At 58.1% G+C, this 16508-nt stretch overlaps 1 protein-coding gene across 3 annotated transcripts in view; it reads left to right on the top strand.

The window, feature by feature from the left end:
• Positions 1 to 6135: 6135 nt before the first annotated feature.
• The window catches only part of LOC119963566 (B-cell scaffold protein with ankyrin repeats-like), a 332413-nt gene continuing 322040 nt past the window's right edge, over positions 6136 to 16508 (top strand). For all 3 annotated transcript variants that reach the window (XM_038792883.1, XM_038792884.1, XM_038792882.1), the window contains exons 1-2: positions 6136 to 6288; positions 11174 to 11575. In XM_038792883.1, coding sequence (XP_038648811.1) covers positions 6276 to 6288; positions 11174 to 11575 — 415 coding nt within the window. In that variant the 5' untranslated portion in view covers positions 6136 to 6275. The remainder of the gene's footprint in view (positions 6289 to 11173; positions 11576 to 16508) is intronic.

A 16508-nucleotide genomic window follows, 5' to 3' on the forward strand; every position in this document is an offset into this window, starting at 1 on the left:
GCCCAGTCCCAGAGGAAGATGGCCCAGTCCCAGAGGGAGGAGGCCCAGTCCCAGAGGGAGATGGCCCAGTCCCAGAGGGAGATGGCCCAGTCCCAGAGGGAGGTGGCCCAGTCCCAGAGGGAGATGGCCCAGTCCCAGAGGGAGATGGCCCAGTCCCAGAGGGAGGTAGCCCAGTCCCAGAGGAAGATGGCCCAGTCCCAGAGGGAGATGGCCCAGTCCCAGAGGGAGGAGGCCCAGTCCCAGAGGGAGATGGCCCAGTCCCAGAGGGAGATGGCCCAGTCCCAGAGGGAGGTGGCCCAGTCCCAGAGTGAGGTGGCCCAGTCCCAGAGGGAGGTGGCCCAGCCCCAGAGGGAGATGGCCCAGCCCCAGAGGGAGATGGCCCAGTCCCAGAGGGAGGTGGCCCAGTCCCAGAGGGAGGTGGCCCAGTCCCAGAGGGAGGTGGCCCAGTCCCAGAGGGAGGTGGCCCAGTCCCAGAGGGAGGTGGCCCAGTCCCAGAGGGAGGTGGCCCAGTCCCAGAGGGAGGGGGCCCAGTCCCAGAGGGAGGAGGCCCAGCCCCAGAGGGAGGAGGCCCAGCCCCAGAGGGAGATGGCCCAGCCCCAGAGGGAGATGGCCCAGCCCCAGAGGGAGATGGCCCAGCCCCAGAGGGAGGTGGCCCAGCCCCAGAGGGAGGTGGCCCAGTCCCAGAGGGAGGTGGCCCAGTCCCAGAGGGAGGTGACCCAGTCCCAGAGGGAGATGGCCCAGTCCCAGAGGGAGATGGCCCAGTCCCAGAGGGAGATGGCCCCGTCCCAGAGGGAGATGGCCCAGTCCCAGAGGGAGATGGCCCAGTCCCAGAGGGAGATGGCCCAGTCCCAGAGGGAGATGGCCCAGTCCCAGAGGGAGGTAGCCCAGTCCCAGAGGAAGATGGCCCAGTCCCAGAGGGAGATGGCCCAGTCCCAGAGGGAGGAGGCCCAGTCCCAGAGGGAGATGGCCCAGTCCCAGAGGGAGATGGCCCAGTCCCAGAGGGAGGTGGCCCAGTCCCAGAGTGAGGTGGCCCAGTCCCAGAGTGAGGTGGCCCAGCCCCAGAGGGAGATGGCCCAGTCCCAGAGGGAGGTGGCCCAGTCCCAGAGGGAGGTGGCCCAGTCCCAGAGGGAGGTGGCCCAGTCCCAGAGGGAGGTGGCCCAGTCCCAGAGGGAGGTGGCCCAGTCCCAGAGGGAGGTGGCCCAGTCCCAGAGGGAGGGGGCCCAGTCCCAGAGGGAGGAGGCCCAGCCCCAGAGGGAGGAGGCCCAGCCCCAGAGGGAGATGGCCCAGCCCCAGAGGGAGATGGCCCAGCCCCAGAGGGAGATGGCCCAGCCCCAGAGGGAGGTGGTCCAGCCCCAGAGGGAGGTGGCCCAGTCCCAGAGGGAGGTGGCCCAGTCCCAGAGGGAGGTGACCCAGTCCCAGAGGGAGATGGCCCAGTCCCAGAGGGAGATGGCCCAGTCCCAGAGGGAGATGGCCCCGTCCCAGAGGGAGATGGCCCAGTCCCAGAGGGAGATGGCCCAGTCCCAGAGGGAGGTGGCCCAGTCCCAGAGGGAGGTAGCCCAGTCCCAGAGTGAGGTGGCCCAGTCCCAGAGGGAGATGTTCCAGTCCCAGAGGGAGATGGCCCAGTCCCAGAGGGAGATGGCCCAGTCGCAGTTCCAGGTGGAGATGGTCCACTCCCTGTGTTCCATTTCCTTGAGCGTGCAGACCCTGGTCAAGACCAGAGCGAGTCTCCAGGACCGGCAATGGCAGGTGTCGGGGGAGCCTCCAGGAGCTCTTCTCGCACCCCCGACCCATGGAATAGCCCGGGGGCCAACTGGGATCCTGAGGGAGAAGGAGGTGATGGGGCCCGTGCCGGTGACTCCCGCAGGGGAGGTGACGGAACGCCGCAGCACCACGGCGCCCCCCCCCCCCCCCGTGCCTTGCGCATCACATGGACAGCGGGCAGAACAGGGTGGCACCACACCACCTGGCACACCTCAGCAGCAATGCCACCTCAGAAGACATCCACCAATGGGGACCCTTGTCACAGGGCAGGGATCACAGCTGGCTGCCTCCACTCCTGTTGTACCATCGGGGAATGCACCTAGATGTAGTGGTTAGGGCCCATAAGGCTGGGAAATTAGACACCAGTTAAGTGGGCACAGTTTAGCGTTAGGGACTAGGGCACAGGCCTGTATATATTTGTTCACATTAAACAACCTGTGCACGATGTTACAACCAATCTCAGTGCTCTGCCAGAAGGGTGTGAGGGATGGTCTGGTTGGATCGGCCGCAGAGGGGGTTCAGGGGCCAGGGGAAGGGGGAAATGGGCAGACATTGTGGGTCCCGTTTCTGCCCGGGCCCGCAGGGTGTCTGACCTACCCTCGCCCTTCCTCGCATCCTCCTCATCGGACAAGGCCTGGCCTTCCTCCTCCTCCTCCAGGATGTGGGCCCTCTGCTGCACCATGTTGTGGAGGAGGCAGTAGGCCACCATGTTGCGGGAGACCCTCCCACAGCTATACTGAAGGGCCCCTCCAGAGCGGTCCAGGCACCTGAACCACAACTTCAGGATGCCAAAGTGCCGCTCGATCATGCCCCTGGTCGTGGCACAAGCATTGTTGTAGCAGGTCTCCGTGTTGGTCTGTGTCCTCTGGATAGGCATCGTCAACCATGACTGCAGTGAATAGCCCCTGTCGCTCAGGAGCCAACCCCCCCCCCCCCCCCCCCAGCTGATTTGTGGGACGGGGGGGGCACCTCAAAGAGGCCAGGAATTGTGGAGTATGCTAGGATAACGGCGTTGTGCACACTAACAGGGTATCGGGTGCAGACGTGCATGATGCACATCTCATGGACACACACCAGCTGCACATACATCGAATCGAACCCCTTTCGGCTTCATCTGTAGGCCGGCATGCATCCCATCGATCACCCCCTGGACCTGGGGGCACCTTGACAATTGTGATAAACCCCGCTGGCCGGGCACCCTGGTGGGCTCAGTCCACATTGAAATGGATGTATTAATCCGCCTGGACATATAGAGCCTCCATGACCACGCAGATACACCTGTGCAGCGAGCGCTGTGCGATCCCGGACAGGTTCCCACTCGGTGAGGGTGAATGTCACCTTGACAGCCACTGGGAGCGGGTATCCTCCCACATTCCCCCGCGGTGCCAGGTGCGCTATGATCCAGCATATATGTCGCACATAGAAACATAGAAAATAGGAGCAGGAGGAGGCCGTTTGGCCCTTCGGGCCTGTATCACCATTCCATGATCATGGCTGATCATGCAAATTCAGTATCCCACTCCCGCTCTCTCTCCATACCCCTCAATCCCTTTAGCCGTAAGGGCCACGTCCAGCTCCCTCTTGAATATATCCAACAATCCGGCCCTAACAGCTTTCTGTGGGAGAGAATTCCACAAGTTCACAACTCTCTGAGAGAAGAAGTTCTTCCTCATCCCTGTCCTGAATGGCTGACCCCTTATTCTTAGGCTGCGACCCCTAGTTCTGGACGTCCCCAACATCCGGAACATTCTTCCCGTATCCAGCCTGTCCAGTCCCATCAGGATTTTATATGTTTCTATGAGATCCCCTCTCATTCTTCTAAACTCCAGTCAGTACCAGCCCAGTCCATCCAGTGTGTCTCCATCTGTCAGTCCTGCCATCCCGGGAATTAGCCTGGGAACCTTCGCTGGACACCCTCAATAGCAGGAATATCCTTCCTCAAACTAGGAGACCAAAACTGCCACAATACTCAAGGTGTGGCCTCACCAAGGCCCTGTGTAACTGCAGCAAGACATTCCTACTACTGCACTCAAATCCCCTCTGTCTGAAGGCCAACATGCCATTAGCTTCCCTCACCGCCTGCTGTACCTGCCAACCCTCACCGCCTGCTGTACCTGCCAACCCTCACCGCCTGCTGTACCCGCATGCCAACCCTCACCGCCTGCTGTACCTGCCAACCCTCACCGCCTGCTGTACCTGCCAACCCTCACCGCCTGCTGTACCTGCCAACCCTCACCGCCTGCTGTACCTGCCAACCCTCACCGCCTGCTGTACCCGCATGCCAACCCTCACCGCCTGCTGTACCTGCCAACCCTCACCGCCTGCTGTACCCGCATGCCAACCCTCACCGCCTGCTGTACCTGCCAACCCTCACCGCCTGCTGTACCCGCATGCCAACCCTCACCACCTGCTGTACCTGCCAACCTCCAGCGACTGTTCCACCATCACACCCAGGTCTCGTTACACTTCCCCTTTTCCTAAACTGCCCCCATTCAGATAATCTGGGCTGGATTCTCTGCACCCCGACGCCAAAATCGCTTTCGGTGACGGGGCGGAGAATCCAGTTTCCCCCATGAAATCAGGAGCGGCGCCGGTTCGCCAATTCTCCGTCCCCTGAAAAGCGGCGTACTTGGGGAGTACGCCACGCACAGTATCCACCACCGGAGACCATTGCTGGAGGACCGCCCCGCTATTCTCTGCCCCCGACCGGCCGAATTGCCGACGGCACGGGCCACTGATGGTCCTGCTGTTCGGGATACTCGTGAGGCAGCTGCGGATTCTGTCCATAGCCACCAATCGGAGGGCAGGGGGGGCCTCATTCAGGACTGGGGTATTTTTGAGCGGGCAGTCCGGGTCGGGGGGGCAGTCCGGGTCGGGGGGGCAGTCCGGGTCAGGCGGGCAGTCCGGGTCGGGGGGGGCAGTCCGGGTCGGGGGGGCAGTCCGGGTCGGGGGGGCAGTCCGGGTCAGGCGGGCAGTCCGGGTCGGGGGGGGCAGTCCGGGTCGGGGGGGGCAGTCCGGGTCGGGGGGGCAGTCCGGGTCGGGGGGGCAGTCCGGGTCGGGGGGGCAGTCCGGGTCGGGGGGGGCAGTCCGGGTCGGGGGGGCAGTCCGGGTCGGGGGGGCAGTCCGGGTCGGGGGGGGCAGTCCGGGTCGGGGGGGGCAGTCCGGGGCGGGGGGGCAGTCCGGGTCGGGGGGGCAGTCCGGGTCGGGGGGGCAGTCCGGGTCGGGGGGGGCAGTCCGGGTCGGGGGGGCAGTCCGGGTCGGGGGGGGCAGTCCGGGTCGGGGGGGGCAGTCCGGGTCGGGGGGGGGCAGTCCGGGTCGGGGGGGGCAGTCCGGGTCGGGGGGGCAGTCCGGGTCGGGGGGGCAGTCCGGGTCGGGCGGGCAGTCCGGGTCGGGGGGGCAGTCCGGGTCGGGCGCCCGGCTGATTGGGGAACTATTTCCACCATCCACGGTCCATTCCACGGTCTGGGTTCGCCGTGGAACACTGCGCGGCCGCTGGAGACCCCATCTGGTGCCTCCTTCCCACCACCTCCTCCTCGGCCTGTTGGGCTTCCGGCTCCCCTTCCCAATCAGTTGCCTCCTATTCCTCCTGGCACGCTCCGTTGCTGCAGGGTCCCCCTCCTTGAGCAGCTCCCCTTCCCCATTGGCTGCCCAATAGGTCGAAGACTCTGGCTGAGCAGGGGGGTCAGTGGAGGAGTATGCGATGTCCGTTGGGACCATTCCAGCCTTCCAGAGACTGGAGTGCTTCAGCCACACTTTTGATCACATTCTAGTTTGACATTTTAAGTTTCATTTGTGGTTTGTTTTGTTTCAGGCAGTAAGGAGCTGCCTCTTTTAATTTGCCCCTAAATTTATTTAAGTTAGATTATTTGGTTTAATCAAAAAAGTTGGAAAGCAGCAGAAGTAATTGGATCTGACTGTGCAGAGTGAAAGATTCCTGGGAGGGAGCGGGTCAGGTGGTGATGAAATTGCCTGGATAATGCTGCAGCTTTTCCCATTTTCCCCTCTCCAATATTTTTATAACTAAGAAAGTGGTGAATTAAAATGAAAGAAGCAATTTATATTTTCTGGGATTTCCTCCTGGAATGTTTTCTTCTCCAGCGAGGACGAGGAGGAAAGACAATTTTCCCATTGGTTATCCTCCCCTGAATAAACACAAATCTGGAAGTTTGGGAAATGTCTCAGGAACCAGGCACCTGAACTCGTCCAGAGTCTGAGTCTGACCAGAAGGAACAGCAAAGACAAATAACCCCCCCCCCCCCCAAAATCTCAACTTTCTGTTTTACTTTACGCAGGAAGCAACAGGTCGTCCCAGAAACTAAAAATAAGCCCCGAGCAGCTGCTAGTTTCCAACGTGTAGAAGCTGCTTCACAGAATGATGCTATTGGCCCAGGGTTAGTGATCAGGAAGTGTTGTACACACATTCTCTGACATTAGCTGCACGGACAATGTTCTGCTCTCAGTTGAGTTGGGTCATCGCCAGGTAGCAGCTCCCATCTGCCCTTTGTGCCGTTAACATGCGGAGTTCAGGTAGGAGCTGGGTTCCTGTGTCCCAGAGGGATATGTGTGTCCTGGGGGGGTGTGTGTGTCCTGGGGGTGTGTGTGTCCTGGGGGTGTGTGTGTCCTGGGGGGGGGTGGGGGGGGGGGTGTCCCGGGGGTGTAATAATTATCTTTATTGTCACAAGTAGGCTTACATTAACACTGCAATGAAGTTACTGTGCAAATCCCCCAGTCGCCACATTCCGGCGCCTGTACAGAGAGGGAGAATTCGGAATGTCCAATTCACCTAACAGCTCGTCTATTGGGACTTGGGGAGGAAACCGGAGCACCCGGAGGAAACCCACGCAGACACGGGGAGAACGTGCAGACTCCACACAGACAGTGACCCAAGCCGGGAATCGAACCTGGGACCCTGGCACTGTGAAGCAACTGTGTTAACCACTGTGCTACCGTGCCGTGTGTGTGTGTCCTGGGGGGTGAGTGTGTCCTGGGGGGTGAGTGTGTGTCCTGGGGGGCGGTGCGTCCTGGTTGGGGGGGGGTGTCCTGGGGGGGGGTTGAGTGTGTCCTGGGGGGAGGGGGGGGTGTCCTGGGGGGGGGGGGGGTCCTGGGGGGTGTGTGTGTCCTGGGGGGGGGGTGCCCTGGGGGGTGAGTGTGTCCTGGCCGGGGGGGGGGGGGGGGGTGTCCTGGGGGGGGTTGAGTGTGTCCTGGGGGGGGGTCCTGGGGGGTGTGTGTCCTGGGGGGGGTGTCCTGGGGGGTGAATGTGTCCTGGGGGGGGGGTGTCCTGGGGGGTGAGTGTGTGTCCCGGGGGGGGGGGGGGGGGGGGTGTCCTTCACTGCCTGTGACGGGCCTCTCTCACTCTGTACCATGCACAGTGTCTGCTGGATGTGGCTGCCTGGTTAGAGCTCAGATCCGATCGATACCGTTTGAAATGAAGACTGAATGTATTATTGTGTAAAGTAAAACTCGGTAAATTGTGGAGATAATGACACCAAACAGAGAGAGAGAAAACTTACTGTCGGATTGAATACTGTAAATTGTGACAATCCCGAATGGTTTGCTGAGATTCTGAAATTGATCAATCCTGATGGTTACTTTGGTACAACTTTGAATTTCTGCTCACATCGTGCACAGAGAAGGTGTGAATATAGACATTAATGTCTGGGCTGTCCACTGCTTTATTTCAGACAAGTTCAAGCTAGTAAAACAGGAGGTAACATTGACAGAAATGATCAGATCAGTTTGGACTGGGATGGAGTTGGCTGGAGGGGGAGGCAGCCAGATGTGCTAGCACAGGCCCGTGGGGCCGAAAAGCCTCTCGAGGTGCAGAAACATTCTGTAAGATCTCATCCCAGTGTTTGCCCAGATCGAGGGAGTGTTGATTCCGTATTTGATCCATCTCACAGACTGTTTTAGAATCTTTGTGATTTAGGGGAGTTTATGGGCGCGATTCTCCGCCCCCCACACCGGGTGGGAGAATAGCGGGAGGGCCTCCCGACATTTTTCACGCCCTCCCACTATTCTCCCCCCACCCATGCCCGACCCATGCCACGAATCGCCGCTCGCCGTTTTTTACGCGAGCGGCGATTCTCCGAGGCCGATGGGCCGAGCGGCCAGGCCTTCACGCCCGTTTCAACACGGCAGCAAACACACCTGCTCGCTGCCGTCGTGAAACGGGCGCCAGATGTCCGTTTGGGGCATCTGGGGGCCCGATTGGCACAGCGGTACCACGGCCGTGCCAAGGGGGGCATAGGCCCACAATTGGTGCCCACCGATCGCGGGCCGTGCGTCCGTAATGGACACACTCTTTTCCCTCCACCTCCCCGCAAGATGAAGCCCCCACGTCTTGCGGGGCGGCTGAGGGAAAAGACGGCAACTGCACACGTGCGGGTTGGCGTTGTCCAACCTGCGCATGCGCGGCCGACATCATCGGCCGCGTCAGCCGGCGTGATGCTTGACGTGCGGCCTTGACGACCGTCTTCAAGGCCGCGCCGCCGTGACGCACGGGGCCGCGCTCCTAGCCCCGCCCGGGGGGGAGAATCGGCCCCGGAAGTGGGCGTGAAGGCTGCCATGGGTCACGGCCTGTCCCACAGCAGCCTTTACCATTCTCCGCATTTGCGGAGAATCTCGCCCTATGTATTTGGTGAATGGCGTTTGTCTATTTTAGATGCCTTCTAGTTTCAAAGGGAATTTCTCTGTCAGTTTGTTACCAGGAACCTCTGGCCAGGTTTCACGTCTCACATACCAACATTTAAAAACTACAATTTCGCAGGTGAAACTATTTCTAAATGATCCTTCAAACTTATCTGGCAGCAGATTTGAGAGGTGTTCAAAATCAGGAGTCTGGAGTGGACAGAGAGGGACAAACTATTCCAATTGCTGGAAAAAGCATGTCCCAGAGGGTACGGAGCTGGGTAACTGGCAAATGAAACAACGGTGGCACGAGGAAGGTTATTTGTACGCAGCGAGTGGTGAGAATCTGGAACACACTGCCTGAGAGTGTGATAGAGGCAGGGTCAATCGAGGCTTTTACAATGGAGTTGGATCATGATCCAAATAGGAAAACATTGCCGGGCGACAGGAAGAAGGTGGGGGGAGTGGCACCAGGTAAATTGCTCCTTCAGAGGGCCAGCACAGATATGATGGTGGAATGGCCTCCTTGTGTGCTGTAACCATTCCATGATTCTGACAGGCTGACATTAACCAGTGCACCTTATTGCCCACATGTGCCAGATTAAATCGCATCATTGCTATTAACACGATGGATGAATTACTTCCAAAGTAGCTTCTCAGATATATCTCTAAATATATTAGCTAGTTCTAAGCTCATTTAACAAAGAAACTATTTCCTCAATGTTTATGTGACGTAATTTTAATGCTGCAAAGAAGTTTAAGTTACTGTACTGATAAAAGTCAGCATTTTCCATTGTCCAACCTCTATCCAGATATCATTGAGAATAAGTATCAGTTGGTTCAATCGGTATCTCTGTTATCACTTATCTCGGCATCAGGGGAGTGTGGTTCGGCTATGAAGAGAGCATTGTGACGAGCTGCCTCTTTGATTCGAGTCTAAATAGCGATTGTGTGATAGCTGTAAAAGATCCGGTGGCAGAGTCGGCAAAAGGAAGCAATATGCACCCCGAACTTGAAAATATAGGCGAGGTTTTCATTACACCTCTCAATCTGAAGGGACAGTACCTGTGACAATGCAGAACTCCCTCAGTACTGACCCTCTGACAGTGCAGCACTCCCTCAGTACTGACCCTCTGACAGTGCGGCACTCCCTCAGTACTGACCCTCTGACAGTGCGGCACTCCCTCAGTACTGACCCTCTGACAATGCAGAACTCCCTCAGTACTGACCCTCTGACAGTGCGGCACTCCCTCAGTACTGACCCTCTGACAGTGCGGCACTCCCTCAGTTCTGACCCTCTGACAGTGCGGCACTCCCTCAGTACTGACCCTCTGACAGTGCGGCACTCCCTCAGTACTGACCCTCTGACAATGCAGAACTCCCTCAGTACTGACCCTCTGACAGTGCGGCACTCCCTCAGTACTGACCCTCTGACAGTGCGGCACTCCCTCAGTTCTGACCCTCTGACAGTGCGGCACTCCCTCAGTACTGACCCTCTGACAGTGCAGCACTCCCTCAGTTCTGACCCTCTGACAGTGTGGCACTCCCTCAGTACTGACCCTCTGACAGTACGGCACTCCCTCATTACTGACTCTCTGACAGTGCAGCACTCCCTCAGTACTGACCCTCTGACATTGCAGCACTCCCTCAGTACTGACCCTCTGACAGTGCGGCATTCCCTCAGTTCTGACCCTCTGACAGTGCGGCACTCCCTTAGTACTGACCCTCTGACAGTGCGGCATTCCCTCAGTACTGACCCTCTGACATTGCAGCATTCCCTCAGTACTGACCCTCTGACAGTGCAGCACTCCCTCAGTACTGACTCTCTGACAGTGCAGCACTCCCTCAGTACTGACCCTCTGACAGTGCGGCACTCCCTCAGTACTGACCCTCTGACAGTGCAGCACTCCCTCAGTACTGACCCTCTGACAGTGCAGCGTTCCCTCAGTACTGACCCTCTGACAGTGCAGCGCTCCCTCAGTACTGACCCTCTGACAGTGCAGCTCCCTCAGTACTGACCCTCTGACAGTGCAGCACTCCCTCAGTACTGACCCTCTGACAGTGCAGCACTCCCTCAGTTCTGACCCTCTGACATTGCAGCACTCCCTCAGTACTGACCCTCTGACAGTGCAGTACTCCCTCAGTACTGACCCTCTGACAGTGCGGCACTCCCTCAGTACTGACCCTCTGACAGTGCAGCACTCCCTCAGTACTGACCCTCTGACAGTGCAGCACTCCCTCAGTACTGACCTTCTGACAGTGCAGCGCTCCCTCAGTACTGACCCTCTGACAGTGCAGCTCCCTCAGTACTGACCCTCTGACAGTGCAGCACTCCCTCAGTTCTGACCCTCTGACATTGCAGCACTCCCTCAGTACTGACCCTCTGACAGTGCAGTACTCCCTCAGGACTGACCCTCTGACAGTGCAGCAGTCCCTCAGTACTGACCCTCTGACAGTGCGGCACTCCCTCAGTACTGACCCTCTGACAGTGCATCACTCCCTCAGTACTGACTCTCTGACAGTGCGGCACTCCCTCAGTACTGTCCCTCTGACAGTGCGGCACTCCCTCAGTACTGACCCTCTGACAGTGCGGCACTCCCTCAGTACTGACCCTCTGACAGTGCAGCACAGTACTGCACAGGGATTGTGAATCAAGGTTTTCTGCTTAAGATTCTGAATTGAGACTTGAACCCATTATCCTCAGTGAGGAGATTCACACAAATGAACAATAACTGACACTCTCCCTGTACAGAGTGTATTAACTATGTTTATTTTTCTATTAAAGACCTTTCGAGTACAGACCTGTTGATCCTGTACGAAGAAGAGGCAGAAGAGTGGAGCACCTATTTGAAGCAGATTTTCTCAGAGGCATTAAATCCTCAAAGTATCTGCAGCTATAATGTCGGATGTCCCAAAGATCTGAAGGTTGCTACTTCTGACCTGCTTGCCTACAGATGTAAGTTGCTGGTCCTGACCCCTGGTTTCCTCGCGTCGCTGACGGCCTCAAAGAGAATCCAGCTGGGGAAGATTTTGCAACCTCCTGGGGATGTGGTGGTGTTGCGCTGTGGAGTGGCAAGTTCAGATGACCTGTACAAGGTGATTCACGCAGAGAGCGGGTTCTGGGAGCTTTGCAGTGATCAGGATGCCCAGGAATATCTGTCTGTCGTCAGCAGCATCATCAACTCAGGTGAAGCCACAAAGTTCTTGAATTTGGACTTGTTAAGCCTTGGTGTTTGTGATGTATTCCCAATGCATTGTCATTGATGCTTATTTTAGAACTTTGAAGAAAACTAGCCAGTGTTAAAAAGCTGTGCAGTAATTGTGTAAGGATTGGAGCCTGATATAGAGCTGAAGGAAAGTCCTGAGAAAATATCCTGACTTTGAATGATATTTCTTTCAGCACAATAAATGTTTCAGTAACCAAAGGCCACACAAGGGAAGATGCTTTGATGATCTGGTGGGGCGGTCGCTTGTCTCATTTGGGCAGAGTATGATGCTGACAGTGTGGGTTCAATCCCTGTACCGGCTGGGGTATGCCATAGAACAATACAGCACAGAACAGGCCCTTCGGCCCTCGATGTTGTGCCGAGCAATGATCACCCTACTTAAACCCACGTAACCCGTATACCCGACAATCCCCCCATTAACCTTACACTACGGGCAATTTAGCGTGGCCAATCCACCTAACCCGCACATCTTTGGACTTTGGGAGGAAACCGGAGCACCCGGAGGAAACCCACGCACACACGGGGAGGACGTGCCGACTCCACACAGACAGTGACCCAGCCGGGAATCGAACCTTGGACCCTGGAGCTGTGAAGCATTGATGCTAACCACCATGCTACCGTGAGGTAGTTCACGGAGGCCTGATATATTATTAACCTGATATTATCTCTCACTCATCCAAAATTCTTTGCCTCTCTCCCAGTGTGCACTGAGCCCTGTTCACCCATTACCCCTCTGTTCACTGGCCCACATTGTCTCCCTGTCTGACAACACATTCAGTTTAAAGTTCCCACCCTTCTTTTCAAGTCAGCCGCAGTTTTGCCCCTCTCTAAAACCTCCTCCAGCTCTGCAATCCTCTGAGAACTCAGCACTTCTTCAAATATTGGCCCATTGCAACATCCCCAACTTCCATAGCTCTACCCTTGGTGGCAACTGACCGTGAAGCTCTGGAATTCCTTCCCTACACGTTCTCTCCTCGAAGGGGATCCTTAAAACTCAATTCTTCCAACTAGGTTTTGATCACCTGTCCTTTGGCGGTTCGGCGACCCTTCTGGTTGGATGACTCTCTGGTGAAACATTTTAAGGCATTTCACCACATTCAGGGCGCTACGTAAATGCAAGTTATGGGATTACCTGGGGATGGGGAAATCCCGGCTGTGATTTCCCACCGGTGCTGCCTGACCTGGCGTTTCCAGCTTTTTCCGTGTTTATTTCAGAATTCCTGTATTCCCAGTTTTTCCGTTGCCTGTGACTGGGGCATTTTTGATATCCACCCTTCTGTTGCGTTTACTGGATTCTGTCCACCTGACATCTGCCTCCACAAACCTCCTCCCTGTGCTTTCAGATGACTTTCAAAGCCTGCTTTTGGGATCAGGCCAATAGAAAATAATTAAGTGGTCTATGAAATGGACACATGTGCAGGATGGGATTTGGCAGTGACTTATTCTCTGCTGCTTCTCATGTTCAATTAAAGATTTAAAAAATGTCCATCTTTGCCACTATTGTGAGGTAGAACTTACGATGTAACTTAAAGGTGGCTTGTGGTCACCCACAGGCTTTTCTCCGTGTTGCTGTCTCTCCAATGGGTCTCTCTCCCGGTTGAGGGAGGGGGGGGGAGGGAAGTGGGAGATCACTCCTGTGTCGGATCTGAGAGTGAAGGAGAGCCCAAACCAGTTGTCAGATTCTCTTCCCAAACCCTGTCCATCAGCAGGTTGGCCTTCCCAACCTCGCATCAAAACTGTCACCTTGAAGGAAAAGCCAGTTCCTGGCCGGAGTGGAAGGCTGACAGCAAATTGTCTCTCCGCTTTGGAATGACCATCGAGCCAAGATAATGGCCAATCAATAGCAAACAGCAGCAATGCAATTCTTCAGATTGTGGGGTTATGGAGGAGGGAATGGCAAACTGATCATCCTACACAAACATTCCCCATTCCAGCATTTGCTGTTTAGCAGTATCAGCCCTGATTTACTACGAGGATTGACAGTGCAGAGTATACATCACTTACACCAGAAAAGTCAGACTGTTTAAGAAAAGTTATTGAAAATCATATTTTAAGTAAAGTCGCCTAAAATCCAAGGTCAGGCACAAAAGTTTCATCAATGTGCAGCACGGAGGTAAACTAGGTCAAAACCAGGCAAACAAAACCCCATCATTTGCTTCACAGCCTGATTCTGACAGAGCTTCACCTTGACAATGTTTGACTCTGATTATCAAAGTTCCACCTGGAGAAAGTGAGGGAGTAGCTCGGGGTGTACAAGGTTACCAGGCACACGGACAGGGTGGACAGCGAGGAACCATTCCCCTGTGCGGAGGGGTCACTAACCAGGGGGGCAGAGATTTAAGGGGAGATTTCGAGGGGATTTGAGGAAAACCCTTTTCACCCAGAGGGTGGTGGGGTCTGGAACTCGCTGCCTGAAAGGGGGGGTGGAGGGGGGAACCGTCCTAACATTTGAGAAGTATTTAGGTGAGTGCTTGAAGAGCTGCAGCGGACCAAGTACTGGGAGATGGGATTAGAGAGGATAGGTGCTAATAGCCGGCACAGACATGATGGGCCAAAAGGCCTCTTTCTGTGCTGTAAAACTTGATGACTGTGGTGGTGGTGGGTGGAGGTGGGGGTGGGGGGGGGGGGGAATGTGGGAGGAGGAAGGAGGGAGGTATGTGGGTGGGGGGGGAGGAGGAGGGAGGTATGTGGGTGGGGAGGGGGGGGCGGGAGGAGGAGGAGGGAGGTATGTGGGTGGGGGGGTGCGGCGGGAGGAGGAGGGAGGTATGTGGGTGGGGGGGAGGAGGAGGGACGTATATGGGTGGGGGGCGCGGGAGGAGGAGGAGGGAGGTATGTGGGTGGGGGAGGGGGGATGCGGGAGGAGGAGGAGGAGGAGGGAGGTATGTGGGTGGGGGGTTGCGGCGGGAGGAGGAGGGAGGTATGTGGGTGGGGGGGAGGAGGAGGGACGTATATGGGTGGGGGGCACGGGAGGAGGAGGAGGGAGGTATGTGGGTGGGGGAGGGGGGATGCGGGAGGAGGAGGAGGAGGAGGGAGGTATGTGGGTGGGGAGGGGCGGGAGGAGGAGGAGGGAGGTATGTGTGTGGGGGAGGGGGGCGGTTGGAGGAGGAGGGAGGTATGTGGGTGGCGGAGGGGGCGGGAGGAGGAGGAGGGAGGTATGTGGGTGGGGAGGGGGGCGGGAGGAGGAGGAGGGTATGTGGGTGGGGGAGGGGGCAGGAGGAGGAGGAGGGAGGTATGTGGGTGGGGGAGGGGGCGGGAGGAGGAGGAGGGAGGTATGTGGGTGGGGGAGGGTGCGGGAGGAGGAGGAGGGAGGTATGTGGGTGGGGGAGGGGGCAGTAGGAGGAGGGAGGTATGTAGGGAGGGGGGGCCCGGGAGGAGGAGGAGGGAGGTATGTAGGGAGGGGGGCCCGGGAGGAGGAGGAGGGAGGTATGTGGCTGGGGGAGGGGGCGGTAGGAGGAGGGAGGTATGTGGGGAGGGGGCGGGAGGAGGAGGGAGGTATGTGGGTGGGGGAGGGGGCGGTAGGAGGAGGGAGGTATGTGGGGAGGGGAGCCCGGGAGGAGGAGGAGGGAGGTATGTGGGGAGGAGCGGGAGGAGGAGGGAGGTATGTGGGTGGGGGAGAGGGCGGGAGGAGGAGGGAGGTATGTGGGGAGGGGAGCCCGGGAGGAGGAGGAGGGAGGTATGTGGGGAGGGGGGCCGGGAGGAGGAGGAGGGAGGTATGTGGGGAGGGGGGCCCGGGAGGAGGAGGATGGAGGTATGTGGGTGGGGGAGGGGGCGGTAGGAGGAGGGAGGTATGTGGGGAGGGGGCGGGAGGAGGAGGGAGGTATGTGGGTGGGGGAGGGGGCGGTAGGAGGAGGGAGGTATGTGGGGAGGGGAGCCCGGGAGGAGGAGGAGGGAGGTATGTGGGGAGGGGGCGGGAGGAGGAGGGAGGTATGTGGGTGGGGGAGGGGGCGGGAGGAGGAGGGAGGTATATGGGGAGGGGAGCCCGGGAGGAGGAGGAGGGAGGTATGTGGGGAGGGGGTCCGGGAGGAGGAGGAGGGAGGTATGTGGGGAGGGGGGCCCGGGAGGAGGAGGAGGGAGGTATGTGGGTGGGAAGGGGGGCCCGGGAGGAGGAGGAGGGAGGTATGTGGGTGGGGGAGGGGGGCCCGGGAGGAGGAGGAGGGAGGTATGTGGGGAGGGGAGCCCGGGAGGAGGAGGAGGGAGGTATGTGGGGAGGGGGGCCTGGGAGGAGGAGGAGGGAGGTATGTGGGGAGGGGGCGGGAGGAGGAGGAGTGAGGTATGTGGGTGGGGGAGGGGGCGGGAGGAGGAGGGAGGTATGTGGGGAGGGGAGCCCGGGAGGAGGAGGAGGGAGGTATGTGGGGAGGGGGGCCCGGGAGGAGGGAGGTATGTGGGGAGGGGGGCCCGGGAGGAGGAGGAGGGAGGTATGTGGGTGGGGGAGGGGGCGGGAGGAGGAGGGAGGTATGTGGGGAGGGGGGCCCGGGAGGAGGAGGAGGGAGGTATGTGGGGAGGGGGCGGGAGGAGGAGGAGGGAGGTATGTGGGGAGGGGGGCCCGGGAGGAGGAGGAGGGAGGTATGTGGGGAGGGGGGGCCCGGGAGGAGGGAGGTATGTGGGGAGGGGGCAGGAGGAGGAGGAGGGAGGTATCTACTAATTGTCGCCATCACTTCTGCAGAATAGGAAATTAGAAATAGGAAGAGACCATTCAGCCCCTCAAGCATATTCCTTCATTCAGTCGATCCCTATCTTAGCTCCGACTACCCGATCAGTTTCTTTATTTACCTGGAATTAGATTGCCCGTAAACCTCCAAAAACATAAGAAACAGGAGCTGGAGTTAGCCATTTGGCCCCTCACATCTGCTCTACCATTCAAATTGATCATGGCGGATCTCCATGGTTTAAATT

The sequence above is a fragment of the Scyliorhinus canicula genome, chromosome 3 (assembly GCF_902713615.1).
Source record: "Scyliorhinus canicula chromosome 3, sScyCan1.1, whole genome shotgun sequence".
NCBI lineage: Eukaryota > Metazoa > Chordata > Chondrichthyes > Carcharhiniformes > Scyliorhinidae > Scyliorhinus > Scyliorhinus canicula.